Here is a 24,052-nt window from a genome sequence, read left to right as displayed (position 1 = left end):
GTCCAGTAAATGGCTGGGTGCATTTCAGGCGATGATGTTAATCATATCAGAGAGCTGAGCCCAATGTTCATAGCAGCACCACAACCAAACCTGCAAAGGAGCTATCACTGTAGTTGTATAGCTAGCGCAACAAAATGATTAAAAAAAGATGGTGCAGGATCCATTCCAAGCTAACAAGAAAAGCTTTTCCGGAGGGAACAGTGGCAGCTCAAATGCCCCAACGTGGTCTTTGGTTTTTCAGGAACCATAACCAAGACCAGGTGACACGAAATGTCGATCAGACCAAACAGAAAGAAACCAAGTTGCATCAAGATGGACTCTCAATCCTTAACAACAGTTCTGTACTGAACAAGTGTTCTCTGATGTGCAGTACGCTGTGTACTGTACTGCACATGCTGGGTTAATTGGAGGAGTGCACTCCAGCCTCTCACGCCAGTTTGACTGCATAAACAACACAATATAGCCACTAGATGGATGGTTGTACCGTTTTAGAGGAATAAGTCTATGCCACCAAGATGAAAATGTGCAAGACCATGCAAGTAAATGTGCTCCAGGCATAAACTTGACTTGTCCTTCTTGTCTGCAGACATTGCTCCGCGATGGAAGAAGAGAAACCACGGTGAGCACACTCTACCTGTCCCCCTCCAACATTGAGACTGGTCAGCAGATCATTTGTAAGGCCTCAAACAAGGCAGTCCCCAACGGCAAGGAGACCAGTGTCACGATTGACATCCAGCGTAAGTGCATCGTTAAAACTTCTTTTATGGGGATTGTTTACGTTGTGGTCTTTATAATCGATTCTTTTAAAACCCATGCATCCTTTCTACCCAAAATATTCTTTGTTTCTGTGTCTGTCTGTCTGTCTGTCTGTCTGTCTGTCTCTCTCTCTCTCTCTCTCTCCTGTTTTCACAACAGTGTTGTTGATCAATATGTAGCGCAACTTTTCGCAGCTGCTCTATAGATGGCAGACCTGCTGTGAGTGGCTCAACAGCACCTCTACTGGTCACAGATAAGCAATGTGATCGAGAAAGCCCCAATTGCTTCAAGACAAAATAATAATAATAATCAACAATCAATTCCACACCACTGGATTTAATTCATACAGATTAATTAATCCATTATTATTCTCATCTTCACCGTGTGTAGGTCAATTTGTGTGGGATGTTAAATGCTCCACTCCAATTAGCATCAATATACTTGTCCCATACTGTAGGAGGATAGATGAATTAGCTTGGCATCGTTTTTTTTTATTGTTACTTATGTATAAATATGAACAGAGCTATCCATCTATCATAAACAGCATTGTCTCTACTTTGATTGCTTGTCTACCACCATCCGTCATGTCTAGAGTAGAATATTTGAGCATGACCAGTATGGAAAATACTTGCGGGCTCTTCTTGGGGAATCTTTTTTTGATTGAGAACAGCTCCTAGTAAGAGCAGGACCTTCGTAAAAAAATGACTTTGCATCACTCGCAGCCCTGTCAACACCATTAAGTCTGACTAATAAAGCAGAAAATTCAATTCAGAGAGCGATTATGACAGACTGTTCCGTTCTATTCAGTATATGCATCACATGGCAAAAGCGGACATTGCATGATCTGGCCAGTTTAGGCACACATATATAGAATATCATCTGTTCACAGTGCTTACAGCACGCCCAAGTCATTATTTCTTTTTTGTCATTCAGCCTCTCCTCTCTTATACTTCACTAGGCTTAATGATGCATCTGCTCATGTCGTGGTTGTCGCCTTGTAACTAAAAGTACAATTCAACCCTGAAAACTAAAAGTGCAGAGGAACTAAAATTAGCAATCCTAAAATGGGCACTGTTAAAGGTCCTGTAAAAAGAAAAGAAAAATCCCACAGCGTGAGAACAAAGTGAGCGACAGCGGAGACTAATTGTCGTGACTCAAATTGTCTCCCACAAGATTTAGCCTCTACATTATCCCTCTTTAACCCCCCCCCCCCCTCCCTCTGTTTCTCCTCCTCCCCCATGCACTGACTCGCCAGGTAAGGTGTTCGGCACAGCTCAGCAGAGCTGCTTTATTTTCCGCTAACATCCACTTTCAAATTAAGCTGCAAAAATGAAACATGCCGTAATTTAACTTTGATTCACGCATGGTGGGTATCAATTTGCTTAATTTCCATCCTGCCTTATTCAATTACAAGGTTCTTGGCTCAGCAGCAGAATTTGAAGCGCAGCTTGTTTTTGAACAAAAGGCTTTCTGTGTTGTTGTTTTCAAGCACTTTAATTGCTATTTTGTCCTTATGAGAAGCTTTTTCTTTTGTGACATGACCTTCTTCTGTTCAATTATGGACTGAGAATTAGACAAAAAGAAGGCCGTCCGGAAAGAACAAATATTCTGTAAAGCTTTGGACCTGTTAGATGAATTAAATCAAGGATCTAAATTGCATACCAATTGCCCTTCACATGCATTATTTGGTTTTTGGCTTTAAACTATTTGAATACATGTCTATGTCCTCACAAAAAGTTAATGAGTTCATCCTTGGAAAAATGGGACGAAATTGCTATTGATAATCAGAAATGTAGAGAAGTTACTTTTGAAACAATCCAAAGCCAATAAACTCCTCTGTTAGCTGCTAACACTGAAGATGGCAATAAAAGTTCAAATTTGACCAGAATAAGTGAACACCCGCCAATAAACGTTTAGCTGAACTTTGCAAAAGGACAAGTGTGCTGCAAATATTGAGTACAGTTAGTACATGTGTGCTAACCCTGAAGGTGAAACTTGAAATATCGAAACAAAATTGCAATATTTATCTACAAGACATTCACATCAACTGACCAGCAGGCAAATATTCAAGTTTATATCACTGAAAACATAAGTTTGTATAAGAAAATTTAACTCTGCTGCACTGATTAACCATTTATTGGGCAACCATATTTAGTCGCTTAAGCAGATGTTCAAAATCAGTGTAGTTAGTTTTCCGCCAGGTGTTGCCGTCTCAGCAAAGAAACATCACTGACTTGTGTTAATTCAACATGAAATAATCTATTAAATGAAACGTCAATCAGATTTCATTGAAATTCTACTTAATCTAGATCACAAATGTGAAATTATTGTGAAATGATTGATTAGATGTTAGATTTAGGTCAATGAAACTGGCAGCACATTTTTTTGTGTGTGTACTTTGCCTATGTTAAATTTAAACAACCAGCACATGTATTTCTCCTGGGAGTCATTTTATTTGTGTCATCTTAATCCAGTTTGGACACAGATACAAAATTCATTGCTTGCTTGCTTCTTTTGAATTACTCTGGCTATCCAGAGTTTGCAGAGGGTCCACAGACTGAATTGGGCCACAGCCAGCTAGAGAGGGGTCGTGAGAGGCGTAGTGAATAAGCAGCGAGTGAGAACTGCTGCACACACACTCACCTGCTTCTAATAAGACACACCACCGAGGGAGCAAAGAGAGTAACATATGCTTGCATCATAAATACCCCAAGATGTTTTTATAATTTACATTCATTTTTCTATCTATTATACATACCTGGTTACATCTATGTATGTACAGGTAATTATGTTGAAATGCAAGCGATTTGCATCCTTTTTTTTTTCCTGAACGAGTCTTCTCATTAAGCCATGTTGAAAGTAAATGTATTCAAGTTCATAATCTTTTGAACATCCATGCTCTCATGTGTTTCAATAAGTGGTGTCTTGGTGGAGTATAAACATAGGTTGGATTAATGGTGGGCGCTGTAAATGGTTCTTATTAGTTTAAGTGGATCCCTGGTGAGGGGCCGAATGCAGCATCTGCATTCAGCAACTGATTCGCTTTATAATGCACCAGGCGCAGAAGCTTTTGAAGTCTGTCTCGGACACTTACCTCCATGATTGTTTGGCTATGAGCTAGAAAGTGACCTGATGGGGTATATGCAAGGATGTGACTGCACCAAATAAAAATCAGTTATGTGTGCGGAAAAACAATTTTAGATTTTTTATTTAAATTGAAAGCTGACAAGTGTATGAAATATAAATATAAGAATTATGTTCAAATTGATTTCAAATTCATGAACCGCTTTTGTCATTAGGATTGTTGGAGGGATGGGGCCAATCCCAGCCGACTTTGGAAAAGACACGGTTGCCAGTAAACTGCAGATCACATACTGACAAACAAGCATTCACACTGGAGTACTTAGAAAAAAATTAAAACATGCAATCACTGGGAGGACAAAAAAAATGACAACAGTGGTATAAAAATGCATACATGGGACTAACATTTAATAATAAGTATGTAGGTATAGTAGCTAAGCAAACTGTTGAGAATTAAAACTGTTGAAAAATCAAAACTGAGGGCAGATGCAAACCATTAAAACTTAGTAAACTAAATACACAATAGTTCCTAAGACTTGGCATCTCTATCAGACAAAACAACTGCAATTGTTTGCCAATTTGCATATTGGTTCACAGGAGCAAATATAACCATTATCTGGTGGAATGCGTTGAGATTGTCTCTGACCTCGTATCAAAAATAAAAAAATTGCAAAGGAGGAATTTTAAATATCAACATGCATTTTCTATTCATGGGTCGTGGGTGAGCTGAAGTCGATCACAGCTGACTCCAGGGACTGGTTGCTAGCCAATCCGAGCCAAGTATATTTATTTGTTGTTTTTTTTTAATGAAAAGTTGCCCATTAAAACTGCATTTGCTTTCCCATAAACACCAATTTGAACTCTGCATTATTAACATCCACATTTACTAGCTGGCGGGCTTTCCTGCCTTTGTAAGCACATTATTGTATTTCTTCTTGCAATATAGCCACCTGTGGAATTGTGTGGTATGTCAAGAACAAATCAGCATCCACAGCACTAAAAGCCCACTAGAAAAGTAAAAGTGCAGCCATTTACTTTTTCCAAACGTAATTATTCTTTGACAAGTGACCTATGCGCAAACTTTATCTCATTGTATTTCAGACACAGAGACTGTACTTTCATTATTGTATGTTTTTTACAATAATTTAATGAGATGCATGTGTCAGGCATGGATCCTCAAGGTTTGTTTTCCTGTGGGCCAAATTGCCATTGATTTTCATATTAAATGAGACAAAGATGGTTAGGGTGATTTGATGCAAAACACATTGTCATATCAAATTAGTGTATGCTACATATCTGCATTAATCTGGAACATTTCTACATTTGGTTTATTTTAACTGCTCTGTCTTCTACCAATGATCATTATGTGCATTCACCCCACTAATAGAGGTTAATGTAGAGTTGTCTAGGGGTTCAGCGAATTCCCATCTAAATACACTATGTGCTAAAATGAGTGGGATTTAAGGTGATGAGGTGTAATTGTAAAACCCGGATAGACTGCTGACTTCAGATTTGTCCATCGCAGTCAATTAGCTGACAGTAATTATCGAGAACGGATGAGCGCCTCCAATGCATGACTTCACTCACTCCCTTTAGACTTCTCTAATCAGTGGAAAACACCCCACTGTGATTCCTTGTACAGTCATTGGACACTTCATTAGGTGCAAGTGCAAAACCTAACAAGATACAATACAAGCCTTGTATCAAAAGGATTCCCTCTGTGAATCTCATAATGATTAGGTTGTGCAGGAGTAACCTAAGTTTGCATTTTGTGAATATAGATTCACTGTAAGGACCTCTCGTAAGAACTACCCCACGTCTTGCCCAGTAATCATCAGAAATATTCCTCCAATGTTTTCTAGTCCAGCTGCATCTACAGAGCGTTGACCCACATTGGAAGATGCTGGCAGATGAAGGCACTGCCTGGCTTTGCTGTGTGTTTGCATTGCAAACAAGCAGACCTGCATGTGGAATGCCATATTTTGAGACTAATTAATAAAGGACATGCAGATGTGCAATTGAGGAGAATTTGGTAGCAGACTCACCAACAGTGCAGGCTCTTCTTGCTAAATCAAGCAGATAATAGCAAATATGTCTGCAAGGGAATTGAAAGTGAGATGGACAGAATGCAAATAATTGCAGTTTGTGCATCCTCCCAGTGTTTGTGTGTGTTTTCCTGACACATTTAAAAAGATGTCAGGTAATTGGAATCCCCTAATTGCCAATATAGATGTAAATGTGAACGGAAATGATTGTTTGTTTACAATATATGTGCAGAGTTGTTTAACCAGGCCAGACAAGGGTCGGAAGGGCTATGGGCTATTATATAAAAAAAATGTGGATGGATGGATGGATGGATGGATGGATGGATGGATGGATGGATGGATGGATGGATGGATGGATGGATGGATGGATGGATGGATGGATGGATGGATGGATGGATGGATGGATGGATGGATGGGCAAATGAATGGACGGACAGATGGATGCAATTCTTGATCGATTTTACTTAATAAATTGGATTGTGGGTGGATAAATCCCAAAGAATGCATTGTTCCTTAATTTCGTCTTTTGAAGGAAATCAAACTGCAAAGTTGTTTTATGGGGGAATGCCTGACAAGCAATACGTTTGACCGCATAGTTGTTTACCGTAGCAGCAGGCCCAGCCATCCATAGGACAGTGGGATCATATTGTTGAGGCTTGATGCAACAAGCCAGATGGTCCGCAAACAGCTCAACTATACTCGTGTCTGAGGCTGGTCCTACTTGAGAACAGCTGTCTTCATTGAACCGGATGACTGCAGTGACTGGGAATTGAGCTTTAAGAAAGATAGAAAAGATTGCACTACTTATAAAACAGAGAGTGAAGTTGCAGAATATTCACCTACCACTGACCTTCTCAACTTTACTGGATAGAACCACTCTTGTACGTTCTCCTATTGTTTGAATAAAGTTCTCTACGTTTACTTCTCTTTTTTTCCCCTACACGTCCCTCTGACACCTATCGCCTTGCAACTATTCGTTTGATGAATCTAAGGAATCAACATTCTAAATTATTGATGTGCTGTCGCCTTCTCAGGCTACCACCTACTCTGCAAGTCATGCATTTATACATTAAAATGGAAAATTGGCTCTTTTTAGTCAATGGATGTCATGGTTTAAAGGTTAAAAAGGACTTTTTGACACCTTATGTTTATTTCGGACAAAATCAGTGATTTTGCTACAAACGTAAAGTCACCGCGGCACCATATTAATTCGAGGCTGAATTGCTTGTGCATTTTTGTGTTGTCAAAAATCTCTTGGCAGCTGGACAAGGACAATGAAAAAAATACATACAAAAAATAAATAGGGATTGGCCTGGATGAAAATGCTGAATGCTTTGTAGAATGTGTTGTGAACTGGGCTTGACATCACCATGTCTATTAGCAAAAATACCACACTCACCCCCACTCCCTTCCGCATCTCCCCCAACTCTTTAATGTCTGCCTTGCTGCTCTTCAGCTTCTGGCTGGAATTTTATTACAGCCCTCTCCAGCACCGCATCTGTCATTTTCGCCTTTGAGGTTCCCTCTGCCCACATTTTTGTCCACGCAATTAACCACTTGCATGGCTAAAAACACCCAACGGCCTGACTAACATTGCAACTCCAAGTGTAGATTGGTTTGACATACACCCACATGCCCTGTAACAGGCACACACACTCATTGCAAAAGACTACACAGAGAAAACTCACCAATGCAGTTAAAATATCGTTACCAAAAGAGGAATATGTGTTTGTTGTGGTTTACGGCGCACTCATTCCTAACCTGGCACAGTCGATGCTGGGAGATACTTATGGTACATGACTTGATAAGAATTTAGAAAGGCTTTGTAGAAAAGTAATGCATTGTCACATGTTCATAATTACTTTTAATTGCTTTTTAAAAATAATATAATAATACTAATATGGTGCTGTAGTGTGTTCCTGATTGTTTTGAATCCGTATTTTCACTCTGACATTTTAAAAACATGCCTAGCTGTTAATTGAAGACTGGTTAAGATGTGAATGTAAGTGACGAATCAGTTTGAAGAATCAGCATGGCCTATTTATCTGAATTGATTTTTTGATTGCTCCAAAATAACCATTTTGTAATGCAGTAGGAAATACGATGACTTAATATTTACATATTTTATATTCACACTATTGGGAAAATGATAGCATTTTTGGCATTGCATGTAGGCCATCTTTGTTGGGAGTGTTGGGGCGGGATTTGCCATTCTTTTGTGCCTCACTATGGTGGTAGAAGGCACAACCACACAAACATGCAGTGTTGAATGTAACATCATACTTATTTTTTGGATCATTTCCGACAAAATTCTCACTTGAGCACATTGGGCTGGACCACTTTCTCCTCGTGGGCTTCATGACAGCTGAGCAAGCGGCAAACATCTGCACTGCCGCGGGGCAAAAATCATATCCCCCCTACACATTAAAACCACCCCCATTTGCAGCCATACACACTTCACTGTTTGGCTGCATAACAGCAATGTTTGCCTGTTGTTTGACTGCGCTTCATCCCCGTCCAAGTACAGTCCCTTGTTATTACATTAGAAGTGTTGAACATAGAGAGCAAAGACACAGTGCACATTTTGAAACAGATGGCAGCACAAGCATCAACACCAAAAACCGTCCCTTACCCAAATGACTAATTTATTGTCCTTGATGCTGTAACTGAACACCACCAGAGCTACAGATGGCAAAAAGTAATGATGTAGTAGAGGTGAGTATAGATAGCGCAAGTACAGTAAATGCCTCTGCACAGATCTCATTTTATTTTCTTGATTTCGGCAACAGATTGGAATAAAGGTAGTAAAAATATGTTTTGACTTTCACCTCATAGATAATATAGCACCAGACTGTGCAAAATGCCATCAGGAAAACAAGGAAGCAAGAAAAAATAAACATTTTCTGAATAACCAAGTACGTATGTAAAGAACAAGGCCACGTTTATGGACAAAACACCTACAGCAAAAACAAACTGCTTGACTTATTTGAAAACTCAGTGTGTGTGGGTCTACAGATTTTTTTTTTTCCCTACATTAGAGTGCATTGAAATGGAAATGAGCATGTACCTTCAAAAGAAACCCACCTTTCTCAATTAGGATAAATTAAACTGTTTATTACATTTGCATAATCTGAATGCTTGTTATGTTCCTCTGATGTTTCTCATTGTTATGTTTGCAGTAGATCACACTGTGGACTCCTCAATTTTTTTTGCAAATTGCCATTTACCAAAACTCATTACGAAGTCAAGTTTTCCTTTGATTTCATTCTCATAGTATTGTAATAATAATAGGTTATAAAATGTAGCAGTTCTTCCTAAATGCATGATTTCATTCAGTTTTCAGGAGAACATGGCTTCAAATTCATATGCAGGCTTAATATGAGGGTCTCAAGGAACAATATGCAACAATAGCTAATTATGTCTAAAACAATCCGATTCGTCCACACAGAAAACATTTTGAAAATGTTTTTTATTTCAGTAAAAGTGGGAATAAATGTGATTACTGTTTTACCTTTTGATTAGGGCAAGAGTGTCCACGTAAGTAAGCTACTGATACAAAGTTCATAACGGATGATGATGATGATGATGATGATGATGATGATGATGATGATGATGATGATGATGATGATAGCCTAAAGTCTACTTGTATTTGACAGGCAGCTTTCAATAGTATAAAATTGGGCAGGCTGGCAGTGAATAAAATAATGCCATGGAATTGACCTTCTCTCCCTTTGTGAGCAACTCGTTAATTCCAATTGACCTAATGGACACCCTTGGGCAAATTCCATACACTGTGTTAACATTTCTCATTTTTTGAAGCAAATATGTTGGATGTTATTAATCCTTCCGTTCAGTTCAGACACTGACTTTATATAACTTGCTTGTGCTTGTGCTCTCCTTTAGATCTGCCTCTTGTCAATCTCTCAGTGGAGCCTCAGCCAGTTCTTGAGGGAAACCTTGTGAGATTTCACTGCTCTGCAAAGGCCAACCCTCCTGTCACGCTTTACAGGTGAGGTCAATATCCCCACGGAATGGGCATACAATGGCTAGAAACTGTAATATGTAGTATTTTGGGAGCTAAAGGTCAAGATATGCAGCGAAGCCAAATCCCCGATTTGCAGGTCTACTCACTAATTTCATTTCCAATATGTAAGTTATATTTAGCTGACAGTTAATTAGTTAAGATGATAAGATTTAACACAGCAGTTCTATCTCAGTATGCACCTTTACAAACATGGTAAGACCCACTAAGAGGTGTTAATTTATTATTGTTTGTTTATCAAACTAAGTGGGGTTAATTTTTTTTGTGTAGTCATTTTGCTCCGCTGAAATAAATGAATATCTTCATGACATTGTCAGTTCAAAGCAAGCATTATTATATTTGCACAGATTTGAATCCACCTTGTATTGGATCGCTTGAGGTAGCCGCTGAACTATAAAAATAAACGTAGAGATATCACAAACTCATGAACTGTGGTCTCGTCATGTCAAACTTGGAACTTTTTGCTTCGTGGTCAAGATTTCAATGTTACAGCTATTTGGTTTGCATACATTGCTGTGTAATGGCATTATTGTTTATCTATAGATTCTCATTTTTATTCTAGCGAGCACTCATTTTATTTTCAGTTTCTAAGAGTTTCAAATGTGTTCCATCACTTGATTTCTAAGCGTGTGGATAATATGCACGTTCTCAGTTATACAACAAAATGGGTATTAATTGCACTCATACATTCTTTTGAGGGGGCTCAGAAAGAGCACTGCCAATCTTATTTATCCAGAGTTTTTTTTCTTTTTTTTACTGTGTGGGAGTTTTGTTTAAAAACCCGGTGGAAAATAAATGGAATGAAATCGATAGCAAAAGGATTTGGCTGACCATGAGTCGTGTAATGCTACTGAGAAATAAAATGGATGTACAACACACTCACAGGTGGCAAAACAGAGATGTTGCCTTTTTTGATGGGTTCTGGCCTTTTGAAAAAGAGTGTGGTGGGGGTGGGTGGCGGGTCGGGTTTCAGTGATATTGTTGAAAACAAGGTTTGTATTTGATAGTGTGGGTGCACAGCAGAGACAGGGTGTCTATTGCACCTGCAAAGAGATTTCACCTCAATTGTTATGTGACTGGATCAATGCTTGAGGCACAATTCTCCCCCGGATATAAAGAACTAAGATGCACCGGCAGGTGTTTTTTTTTCCTTTTCTTTCAATGACTTTGGACCAGCAGTATGCATGGCTGGAGGCCTTATGCTCTTGATTTATCTGTCTGTACCATAAACAGACAACAAACCTTCAGAGCAAACTGATTTACATAATAATACCCATGAGTGACTTACCTAGCGTGACCATCATTCCAAGCTCTAAATTTAGAATTAGTATATCTTGTCATACAAACTTTGTACTGATGACATTAATAACCTTAGGAGGGTGAACCCTGTTAGTTTAGATGGTCAGACGATGCAGCATCTTCCTGTAGCAGCACCACCATCGGGTCAAATTAAGGCAAGTCACTCGTTTACAAAGAAAATGTCACCATGAGTCACCACGTCACACATTCAAAATTCAGCTTCCATTTCGTACATGGACTTATTCGACCCTTCGTCTTCACTATGTTTATTATTTCAATTATCAACAACCTGCACTTAGGGTGGTTTCTTTTAGTTGACGTGGCCACCTCTTTTACCTTCGATCTTGCTGCGGTGTCTGGCTTTTTGTGACTGACGCAAGAGCATTCAATAATATCCAGACAGTCTAATGACTTTTGATACTTCAAGGTTAGAGCCACACTCTCACTCACTGCTAAAACTTCTCTTTCAAAAGTCTTCTGCTTCAGATGTCTCTGCAGTTAATATAAGCACTTCACCATTCTATGCACTATTGGCATTTGGAGGTGGATGGTAGAGTGGGGATTTTGGGGGTCCATAATGCATGCCTGAAAGCCTTTGACTCGTGAGAACCCCCAAAAATTCACCGTCTGGAGAGCAGTATCACTCGAGGAGGGCAGGAAGCTGATCAAGCAATGTGGGGCTATTATTCAGTGCTAAAACACTCTGTCTATCCCAGATCAGATAATGCACAAGGACAGGATAGCTCTTAGATGAACGACCCCTTTGCCATCCCTGGGAGAGCCATCCATTCCCAGTGTGCACTGCATCACTTTGCAACCCTCCATTTACCAGAGACTTGAAACAAGGGTCCGAGATATTTCCCACAGTGGGCAAAAGTCATAGAGGTTTCTGATGACTAACACCACTTGGGATCACCCATTAATCTAACTTGAAGCATTGAGACTTAAGAAACAACTAATGTCATGAACTCTTTGGATGCACGACATTAGTCAACAGCATTTGCTAAGGCAATAAAGAAATAAAGAAAATAAATAAATACAACTAGAATAAATAAATAAAACTAAAACTAATAAAGAAAACAAGAAAGAGAATGAAAGAATGAAAACCGAAAGAAAGAAATTAAGAAGGGATCATTGAGCCCTTTGGTTATAGCTAGGCTCGATCATTAGCGACTTGACAATTGCAAATTAGTGGTTGATGTGGGTTTATTCAAGTAATGAAAGCTGAGACCATGTGACTTGACCATCCAAAAGACACATGACTGGAGAAAGGCATATTGGGAATGTGTTTATTGTAATCGTATAGTAAGTAGAGCCAGCAGGGATGCAATCCAATTTTCAACCTTTGATGAAGAATCCAGATTTTCTCCAGAAATAAACAAGAAGCCACTAGAGATTGCAAAGAGTGGCAAACAAAGAAATTAGGTCCCATGTCTGCTGCATAGAACTATGCACCAGAGCGTCAACAAAGCTCATTATTTGCATGCCCCTCTTTGGATTATTTAGATGTTCTGATGCGTTGTTCTTCTAAATTTATTTTGACTGACCAAATTGGTGTCAAACCTTGACTTGTTGCAAATAAAGCAGCATGTTTTTGTTTTTTTTGCCCTTGACAAATGTTTCATTTTTGTATTGGTGGACTACAGTATAATTTGGTAATACTAACACATAATGATGTGCTACTTAATTTAGATGTGTATGCAAATGTTTTTGCATAATATGACTTTGGAAATCACATAGATGCCCTTCTAAAATTACAATTTCATTTCAGAGTGAACTAAACCTGACCACTGATGAAATAATATTTAATATGTGTCCTACTTTTCCCCCACATAGCACACTTACTTCTAGGTCCTATCTGTAACCCTAAAAATAATGTCATTATCTATTAACAGTTTCCCCTTAGAGCTGTCAATGCATTGAGAAAAATACTGAAGATGCTGCAATTATTGTGAATTTCACCAAGTTAAGAAACACCATGCCTACTGTAGATTTCAAGACAGTTGAAAATTCCACAGCACATACCAAATAGGACTCACTGAATTTCTGTTTCCACAATGATTTCCAACTTCCTGCTCAGAGTAATTTGCACCAAGATTGATAACACTGCTGTCATCACCAATTACTCCATCATCTCCACGATCATCCTTAGCACTGTCACTATTGTCCCGAATGTAATTATATCATTGGCATCATCTTTATCATCGTTGTCATTAAAACGGCTTGAGATGATACTCGTTTAGGAATGCAAATTAAATCATCTCTAGTGATTATCACTGACTTTTTTTTCCAATCATTCACTGTCTCTCTTCCATTGACACATTTCTCTGCATTTCTATTAAACCTTGGAGAAACATCGTATCTATACTTGCAAAACATTGATATCCCAAAACATATCCCATGTACTCCCTAATACTGTACAGTACATGCAGTGGCCGATATATTTTGGCAAGATTGGACAAAACCGACCAGTGTGACTGATTAACCAGAACATGACTAATTAGATACACTGCCCCAAAAAGAAAATCCTTTGATGCTCAATTAATATCCTGCTGAAATTTAGTTAGTGATTGAATGAGGTCATCTTTTTTTCTCATTGATATGATAGCGTTTCAATCAAGCCTGGCCCCACTTTAGTTATGGAGAACAAAAGAGTTCCCTCTGCTGGGACGCTTCTGCCTCTCAATATTGGCAGAAATACATGCCGTGCTACAGATACATGACACTGGCGCCATTGTTATTTGTTACATCTCTCAAACTAGTATCTTCGTAATTGAAATTAGAGTGAAGCTCTTCACATTAACATTCCACACAGGTGACTTTGCAACATCTGGGGTAGATTTTTGGCTCTAACTACTGCATTAATGTGTAAGATGCATCCATGGCTACAGTCACACTGCAGGGCAAGACAGCCTGTTCAGATTTTTTTTTTTTTTAAATCTGAACTTGTCATTTACGTATATTGCAAAACAAATGTCATTGCTTTTTATGCCTGTCTGTATAGTTAAGACATTGTGTTTTGTTTTGTTTTGCCTTTTGATGACAGGTCATCCTACGACAGTCACATTGGATACATATCCAAACATGCGACAGAGTCCTGGGTTGGATTGTAAAATATCTGAACTGTACTGTTCATATTGTTATGAAAAATCAGATAAATGCCTGACACATTGGGCTAAAAATGTCTGACTGACCTAAAGTAGGAAGGTAGTCAAAACGGGAGCAACATTTCAGGTGTAACTGCAACTTTGTGGAACATATTCCTTTTTCCTACACATAGAGTAATAAGAGTTGTAAATCTTAGCGGGTGGCACTGTGAATTCTTCACTATGAGGTTGTTTTTTTTCTTCCTGGCTTGTATCGAAAATGGTCCAATGGCTTCTAGCTGCCAGGGACCTTGTTGTAGCATGGCCAGCATAGTAAAACATTCTCCTATTCACCCAAAGAAAGAAATATCCACCTGAAGAGGGGAGAATAAAACCAGTTGAAATGCTTTTTTCCCACTTTTCTTTAGTCCATTTGCCATTCCTCACCATCCTTTCAAATCCTTTTACTAGGTGGGCCAAAGGAGGAAGTATAATAAAGGAGGTCTCCGGCGACACGTATGAGGTGATTGTGGACCACTCCTTCTACACAGAGCCGGTTTCCTGTGCAGTTACAAACCAACTTGGCAGCACCAACGTTAGCCGTAATGTCGATGTCTACTGTGAGTGTTACCATAAAAGCGTGCCTTTCTGGGGTTTTTTCTACTTCCCTGATCATAAAGTCTGTGGTATTTTCCTCAACAGTCGGGCCTCGCATGGCAGCAGAGCCTCAGTCCTTGCAGGTGGACCTCGGATCTGATGCTGTATTCAATTGTGCCTGGACAGGAAATCCTTCGCTTACCATAGTGTGGATGAAGAGAGGTTCTGGAGTGGTAAGTGTTGTTTTTTTCAAACTCAAACACAATCTGATCCAGAATGCTTGCAAATTTCTCAGTTTCATTTCAATATGTACTTTTTTCACCACATCGGCAATATTGGAAGTACAAATATTCAATACGATTTCTTAACTTGAGCCCAGAGTGTAGGGGAGAAAGCAAGCACCCACTTATAACACAATATTGTGGACATTTTGAGGAAATCACATACTGACTATTTTTTACTAAGAATATATTGCCTACATGTATTCACCTCAAATCTGAATGCAGCTTACCTTTTGGCTTTGTGTTTATAATATTTCAGATTGTGGATTTAGGGTGTTTATTGAAAATGATAATCATGTCAGTTACTACGGAAATTAAAAAAAGAAATAGCTCAAAAACACACATTTTTTGGCAACAGGCATATAGCAAAATACATATTTTGTTTCAGAGTTCATTTTCCATATCACAGTATGTCCCCTCTGAGGCTCGTCCTCCTTTTCAATAAGTGTTGATAAAAGCTAAAGAAAAAAACATGCAGGGTTAGCAACCTCAGGGGTATACAAGGCCCAGTTGCGTAGGAAATATAGAGAGTAAATATGTTTTGTTGCCTTTGACATCATCATTGTTTTGTAAAGAAACTTGGAGGTCATTAGTCCAAACTCTTTGGTGACCTCCAATAACATGTTATTTATAGGTTTGATCCCCACATTCCAACTCATTCCACCTCTCTTTCTCATCATGGAAGGCCAGCAAGAACCCCTTTATTTCACTGAGCTTAGAACCTAAATTGGATTTTAATAATTGAGAAGAGGTGCCCTTTATAGTATCCAACAGTCCACATACTGCAATGCTTTCCCCCCCTTTGTAATTTTCCTTTATTACTATTTCATATTTGGAAGCGTATTGTGTATTGACGTTGCTTTTTATTTATATTTTTTTCTCATATTACTCACAGGTCCTTAGCAATGAAAACCTTCTAACACTGAAATCAGTGCGGCAGGAGGATGCTGGGAAATATGTTTGTCGTGCTGTTGTCCCAAGAGTTGGCGCAGGGGAGAAGGAAGTTGCTCTCACTGTAAACGGTAAGATGTATACAGTATTTGGACACATGTAATTTACGAGAAAAAAAAACATGCATGTCAATCTCAGGGTTCATAACACATTCTAAAACTAATTGTTGAATCGCCTTGTGCTTTAATAATAGAGATCTTATAGAAATATTGAAAATTTGTCAGATTGTGAAAGCATCTCAACTTTTGGTTTATGTAGTCTGGTGGGGATAAATGGTCAGGGCATAAATGGAGACAATTTCCAAGACAATCCGCAAGAGACACATGGACACGGCTTTTGCTGAGGCACTGACAGACTAATAATTATTGGCCTCGGTGGGAGACCTGGCAACCATCAAACAAATGACTTCATTAGTGCTGCTTGGTATTCTGGGAACATTGCACTGTGGCATGGACTCTTCGGTGTCCCTTATTTGTCAGGTGGTCCACGCAAAAACAGCCTAGGATAATGGTAAATCTGCTCGAAAATGATGCTGCTGGAATAACATGGTTGTTTTTTTCAGAGTCTTCCAAAATAATGTGTACTTAATGCTGACAATGTATCATACATTTTGAAAGCCAACAAAAGTGTTTGCCTGTAAGCAACTATGTCCTGATTTGGGGATGAAAATACATCAAGAAGAAAATGGAATGTGTGGGGATTTTCCTTTTCAAACTCAGATGTTAGCTTTGCATATCAGAAGGAATGGGCTGACAGAATCCCCCCCTGTAGCACCAGATGAAAACCGGGACTTTCCTTGAACCGCCATCAATATGGTTGAAAGTGAAGGCAAGATGAGGCGTCAGACAAAGTCATGACTAATTCCATTGTTTTGACTTAATGAAATCTACCAGCGGCCTTCCGCTGTATAGCCTCAATAAGTAAACAGAATACATGATGAGAAGGAGAAAGCAGATGGATAGTTTTAATTAGGATTACAATGGAGTGCAACTCCAAATGTCCTCGGGAAGAACACAAGCAGCAGATTATTTTTATGTTGTCTTTACAAAGTGTGCTCGAGTGAGATTTGAATGCCTTTTTTATTATTATTCCTAAAATCTGCTGTGTTTACCCGTATCTTACCTGAATTAGTATTTGACATTCAAAAACCTCTCACATTAATTTTGGCCCTCCTGAATAATTGACATTCATTTCCCAAACCGCATGAGGCATTTCAAGTCATTTTTAGTTTGCACTGGAGGCCAATTTGATTGTCCAACATGTAAAAGCGTAAACACCGTGCTTGTGTTTACATGTGACAGTTTTGCTACTGTGGATAAGGGCAAGCGTCTCTAAGCAGCCCATAACCCGAGTATCTTCAATAGCTAGAAAGGCACTTCAGATTCCTGCCAAAGAATGGTAAAAAATGAATCTTTTTATTCACATTGAGATATGTCTTGCAGTTAAAGTGCAGTCATTATACAAAAATTACTGCATATCACTTCTCAAGAGGAGTTATGAAATGAGCAAACACAGTTCACACAAAAAAAGCAGCTCTGTCGCGAAGCAAACAGAAAAAGGAAACAAAAAAAATAATTCTTCTCTTTACCTTGTTATATCGATGTGCAAAAATCTATTCCAATTTCACAAAGTTGCGTTGACATAATACAGACTATGATACCACTGCGACAACCAGAGTCAATGGTGTAACGCTCAAGTCTCAGCTGAACGTTCAAATTTCTTTATTGTTTGTTTTCCCCGCAGTGATCCTCCAAGCCCTTTAACGACTTCATTTAAATTGCATGTGTCATTCCGTCTGTCTCACTCCTCTGTGGCGCGTTGTGTTGCCGACTCCCACTGTGGCACAACGCATCGACACAAGGATTGCTGATTTTCCCTGGGGAAGACTTTAATTTAATTAGAATCAAACAGTGAGCAGGGGAGGCAGTTTGTGTTGAAGTCACTAATGGATACATATTGCTTACTCTTCTCATACACTCACAGTGAATTTGTTCATCAGCACCTCAAATGAGGTTACATGGTAGAAGGCTGGACACATCTATCCATGTTAGTCAACTCATCGATTATCAAATCATTTGACAATTATTTTGATAATTGATTCATTGTTTAACTTTTTTCTATCTTAAAATTGTCCAAATACGTAGAGCAGGGGTGTCAAACACATTTTTATCGCGGGCCGCATTGTAGTCATAGCTTCTTTCGGAGGGCCATTATGACTGTCAACCCAAATAAATGTATGAGCACCTCATATTATACACAGTAAAAGCTACAAAACAAACAAACAAATAACTCGTTTTCAAATCAGACGAATTTGATGCACAATTTGTCTTCGCGGGCCACATAAAATGATGTGGCGGGCCGTATCTGGCCCCCGGGCCTTGAGTTTGACACATGTGACTTAGAGAGAGCTTCTCCGCTGTATGTATTATCCAAATTCTGTGGTTGTCCACGAAAGCAAAAACTAATTATCATACATGTCTGAGACTTTTCTTTGTAATTTAAATAAACAATTGTCATGTGTATGAAATGTTTGGGGGATGTCAAGAGCAGAAATTGAAAGGTTTATTAAACTTAAATACTATATGCTTAATAATTTCAGATAATCTTATAGTATCTGTAGTGCCTGTGCAGCTCATTTACAGCCATTTTACAGAAGACTGAAAAGATCTTCTTTACATAGACGCCATACATTCATATTATATCAATAGGTGTTAATATGATACATTTTCCTCTCAACTCCAAGTGCGATTGTGTAAATACTAAGTATAAAATGATTGAAAGAACAACCTAAGGGGAGATCGTGTAATCACAGCAAGTCAACAGGAGGTCTTCAAAATCCCACGCCACAGAGCATCAGGCCAATATAAATCTTTTATTTCTTGCCATTTTTCTTGCTTGACAGACTTTTAATGAGCTTTTCAACCTTCTTTAAACTTATTTAATCCCACACATGAAAGAAAATAGCAAGTTAATGAGGGTGAAAAGTGGATTTAAGGTGTATTTTATATTTGACCAAGAAGAGTGATACACTCACTGCGTGTGGCAGGAACAGTATGTACTGCTGCTCTGACAAGATTATGTGTGAAGCGCAACTATAATAGTGATTGGAAAATGAAGCTTCAAAATGCTTCATGAGCCAATTGTTGAGTATTTATTCCATTAGATCACAGTCATTTTTCAAAATAGAGCTGAAACTTTCAGCTAATGATGGGATAGTGAAGCTTCAAATTTGCTCCTCTAGATGGCATTTTCTGGTTGAAACAAAAGGGGTTTAAAAAATGGCAAGTTGGTGTGGATTCAGTCTGATATTAAATGATGACTGCCATCTAGAAGAGTCAAATAATACAATTGGTTCATAAACTCAACTGTGGTTGGAAAAGGAGAGCAGCAAAATAAAAAAAAAACCCACTTGGTTTTATGGAATTTTAACTGATTTTCTCCTGCACACAAGTCTAGCAAAAATATTCTCTATGATTATTTTTATTATATAATTGTCTTTGTATGCCATACAGTTTTCTATAAATAGCAATTTCCAGTAGATATCCCCTGAAGCTCAACATATGAAATAAAACTTTACCCAACATGCCACAGCTCTATACTACCTATTGAGAGTTTCTGGGACATGTTACGCACCACCTATGCTTGCTTGATTTTATGTTTAGTTATATTGTTTGGTTAGACAAATGAAAGCATACTGGTCAATCATTTCTGTTTTTATGCTAAAAATCCATGTTGAATGTCTGTCAGGCACACAAATGATTATAGTCGAGATGTTCTAGGTTCAAGTCTTGGTTCAGGACGTTGTGTGGCATTACCATGTTTTCTTGTTCTCATTTTCTCAGCACTCCCTCATTGCAAATACATACAAGTTAGGTGACTTGAGGAATCTAAATGATCCATATGGGTGAATGTGAAAATGAATAATTGATCAGATACCAGTGGTATAGAAAAATAATAGCTAGATGTACGTCAGCAACCAGTGGTATAGAAAAATAATAGATGAATGTACGTCACCCTACTCCAGGTTCAATTGAAAAAGTCAGATTATATGGCATGAATAAACATTAAGCACCATTTCGTAATTTGCTATTATTTTCGTAATGCTCGTAATTTGCTTGAAGAGCTGAAATGTCAGTGAACACCATGGTTACATGCATTATATACAAAATGCAAAGCAGTTTGTGATTGAAAGAATACTAAATTTGCAAAAATTAAACTGAATGTTTATTGTGATTCATCACTTAGTAGAGCTCATTCTTACTATTTTAGCTCTATGCTGACAGCATCCTGTTACAAAGGATTCTCCCGACCTCCTCCGTGGCCACCATGACCATGTACCAGACAGTTTTGTTCTTCCGTGCCTGCTTTATTCCCTCTTATTTCACAAGAACAAAATCGAACTCAAAAACACTTTTTCACTTCTAAGATAGAGCTTGTTTTCTATGGGAAATATAAGTGCTGGCCTTTTGACACCCACACAGAGGTTAGGTAATCAGATTGCAATGTACACTCCTGTGTTCATGATAAATTGCTGCCCAATCTTTGATGACCTCCCCTGCTGCGAACATTGATGTGGTGTAGTGCCGCCCACTGCCATGATAACAAAGTGTTTTGAGTTTTGTTTTTTCAACGTCAACGCACTTTTGAACTGACTCAGGGAGATAACATTAATTATGCCCCTCATTTGCAAGACCAATCCATAGAATAGATCCTTTATTTTGCTCAGACCCTAAGCCATTTGCTGCCTGCAAGAAATCGAGCTTGCTCTATGTTTACAGGCTGTATGTCCTTAGAGGCAAATCATTGGAAAAAAAAGACAAGATCGTTCTACGGATTTCTCAAGTTAATGGCAATGTTTGTTTTGCAGTCTTCTAGTCGGATACCAAGGTTCCATCTGGTAACAACTCATTAAAATGTTAATACATTTTAATAAGAGACAGGTAATAAACTGCAATTATGTATCAGTGTAGAGCTGGCGGAGAGTTTGGAGGTGGTTGGCAAGTGAAGCGAGTTGTTCTCACTAATCAACAAGAAGCCTCATGCACCACCCCTCAAAACACACGTCTTTAACCTGAAACATCACTGGATGTTTGATGATGTCCTTGTCTTGTTTTCTATTGGAAAATCTGCTCTGCTTTCTCCAGCATGGAGCGGGAGATGGTGTCACTTGAGGTTCTTTTGAAATGTAAAACTTCTGCTTGGCACGAAGCGAGCAGGCGAGATTTACCAAAATAGTTGTTGAGTCATTTTTCCAGCCTCTCAGGAACTGAATTATGCCAGGGCCAGACCGAGCGCAGATTAAACTGTTGTCACAATGCGACTACGTAAAACATAGTTGATCAGTGGAAAACAAACGAGGCGAGAGGAATTGAGTCAAGTGTGACATCTCAATGAGTGTGGTCACCTGGTGTGAACAGCCCACATAGCAAATGTCAGACTGTCCAGCTGGGCTGAACAGCTCAGGCAGGATCTCTAAAAGTTTGACATCTTCATTTAATGATTTAAAAAACATGACATTCAAGGAAACTGCAGACAGGTTCACATTTTTTTGTTTGTCGGTATAACACATGGTAAAACACAGCAGTTTGTTTATCTCTCCAGGGATATGCAACACAGTATTTCTCCTTGACTCTATGATATCCCGATTACACCATGAGATGCTGCACCATTGCAGCCCAGTATGCTTTTTCTTGGCGAAAAAGTCAAACAAGCCATAAATCAAAAAAGTCGTATGCCCTTCATTCAGTCCTTGCATGTCCTTGGATAGACAATACAATGGGAGGAGACATTGCAATACATCTTTTCCATGGAGTCCTGAATTACGAAAGACTTCATCAATCACAGTCCATGAGAACTTGGTCGGAAAACATGAAAGGTTTACCTGTGTTACACCATGAAGACACTGCAAAAAAAAAGAATGATTAGAAAATGGATTCCAACATTAAACATTAAATGAGGGCAACATTTTTCATTTCAGCCCACAATCTGCTCTATTCTACTCTGTTTTTCAACTAATACTTTTGTTACTGTAAATAATTAGACCAAAATGTCAAATCAGATGGTTTATCATATATGAATGTTTTATTTTTATCCTTTTTGTGGGTTTGTGTGAATATACACAGGTCCACCCACCATCTCCAGCACTCAGACACAACAAGCCTTGCACGGAGAAAAAGGACAAATCAAATGTTTTATTCGAAGTACTCCACCTCCAGACCGCATTGTGAGTACATTTCTTTTTGAAAGATGCCTTGTGTCTTATCTCACGCTGCTGCATAACTGTTTGTTGAAGAGAAAATGTTAAATAAGATTAGTTTTATGATAACCATTTGTCACATATGAAAAGGTTGAAACTGCTGTGTCACGTTTGATTTACATGCATGCTTTGTTAGCGAGGATCCCATCAAGATTTATGGATCTAATATAAACAAGCTGCTCTCAAAGCTCTAATAGTTAATGTGGCAAGCATACCTGCATGTATTTGTGTCTGTGAATGTGCATGTGTTTGTGTGCATATTTCAGGCAAAGGAAAATCAGCTAATTTGGCGTACGTTAGATATTAAAAAAATATTAAAAAAAATGTTTGGATCATATGGATTTCCTTATCACAAAAATATTTTGTAATAATGACAAAACTCACCTACAAAGACTAATAAAACACTGGCCTTATTTTGTCAAAGCTAAGTGAGTCACATTTTTAAATAACAGGCAAGGCATTAAATGAGTCCTAAGGCAAAAACAGGGATTTCAACAAGATGGAAAATATATGAAGATCAGTGTTATTAAGGAATTACTCTAGAGAATATTTTATTCCAGTAAATAAATTAAACGAAAGCCAACTGAACCAAACTGGTTCAACCAATGATGTTGGTTCGCGATTCTGTTCGCTATTCTTTGAAAGAGCCAGAGACTCCTGGTCACCACTGGTTTCTCCAATCACCTAATCAACAATAGAAACATATAGGTCAAGACATGGCACCTCCTCGGGCTTCTCAGGGGGCACAGCAATCACCAACATGACAACTGGAATGTCCAGTGAGCAAACATCTTTGGCAAAGCAAATGACATAGCAATTTATCAGACTGTAGTGTTTGTATTCTTGGTCAGCGTGCTGGACCTACTGTACCAAATGACAGTCATTTCCACAGAGCAACATCCTTGCGACTGAAAAGCATTTTATTAAATAGAAAGCGGAGTTGGCCTACAGCCCTTTTGTTGTTGCTTCAATTCCTTCCACGTGTCATTATGTTGAGTCATTCCTCTTCCATACGTCCTTATGCACTTCGAACACACATTTTGAACTATGCAGATATCCACTTTACCTCACGCATTCTCCATTCGCAGGCCTGGTCCTGGAAAGAGACAGTGTTGGAGTCTGGAACATCCGGTCGCTACACCGTGGAGACGGTGACCACGGAGGAAGGAGTCATTTCTACACTGACCATGAGTAACATTGTGCCAGCTGACTTCCAAACCATTTACAACTGCACTGCGTGGAACAGCTTTGGCTCAGACACTGAGATCATACGCCTTAAGGAACAAGGTGGGAGCCAAGGTCCGACAGGTTCCATCTTCCTCTCTTCCAATTCATGTGGATGTGGTGTCAATTAGTAGAGACCAATCTTGCGTACTGTCTTGTGTGTGTTGTTGTCAGGAGCAGTGGATTACTGTGGTACATGACACAATGACATCAGACTATTGAGATGGACTGGTGTTACAACGTAACAGCTAAATTCAGTATAGCTATTTGAACCCCTTAAATTGGGACATATTTTCAAAAAAATCATTAGTGAGAGTTTGTGAGCGTTTAGCCTAAATTGAATACCACAAATGAGTCATAAACTTGTTTAACAAATCAATGGAATTCCAACACTATCTTTTTTTACGAGGCAACATTTAGTCCTGCATTAAATAT

At 38.7% G+C, this 24,052-nt stretch overlaps 1 protein-coding gene across 4 annotated transcripts in view; it reads left to right on the top strand.

Moving 5' to 3' along the window:
• The window catches only part of kirrel3b (kirre like nephrin family adhesion molecule 3b), a 259,565-nt gene that overhangs the window by 223,665 nt on the left and 11,848 nt on the right, over positions 1-24,052 (top strand). For 3 of the 4 annotated variants that reach the window (XM_088381352.1, XM_088381354.1, XM_088381351.1), the window contains exons 8-14: positions 587-737; positions 9,785-9,890; positions 14,780-14,928; positions 15,011-15,138; positions 16,082-16,208; positions 22,260-22,360; positions 23,482-23,692. In XM_088381352.1, coding sequence (XP_088237478.1) covers positions 587-737; positions 9,785-9,890; positions 14,780-14,928; positions 15,011-15,138; positions 16,082-16,208; positions 22,260-22,360; positions 23,482-23,692 — 973 coding nt within the window. The remainder of the gene's footprint in view (positions 1-586; positions 738-9,784; positions 9,891-14,779; positions 14,929-15,010; positions 15,139-16,081; positions 16,209-22,259; positions 22,361-23,481; positions 23,693-24,052) is intronic. The other variant, XM_088381355.1, reaches the window with a different exon arrangement.

The sequence above is a fragment of the Syngnathus floridae genome, chromosome 7, assembly GCF_059516105.1.
Source record: "Syngnathus floridae isolate MCC-2025c chromosome 7, RoL_Sflo_1.0, whole genome shotgun sequence".
NCBI lineage: Eukaryota > Metazoa > Chordata > Actinopteri > Syngnathiformes > Syngnathidae > Syngnathus > Syngnathus floridae.
Note: the sequence above shows the minus strand (reverse complement) of the source record. Positions and strands in the feature narration are given on the sequence as shown.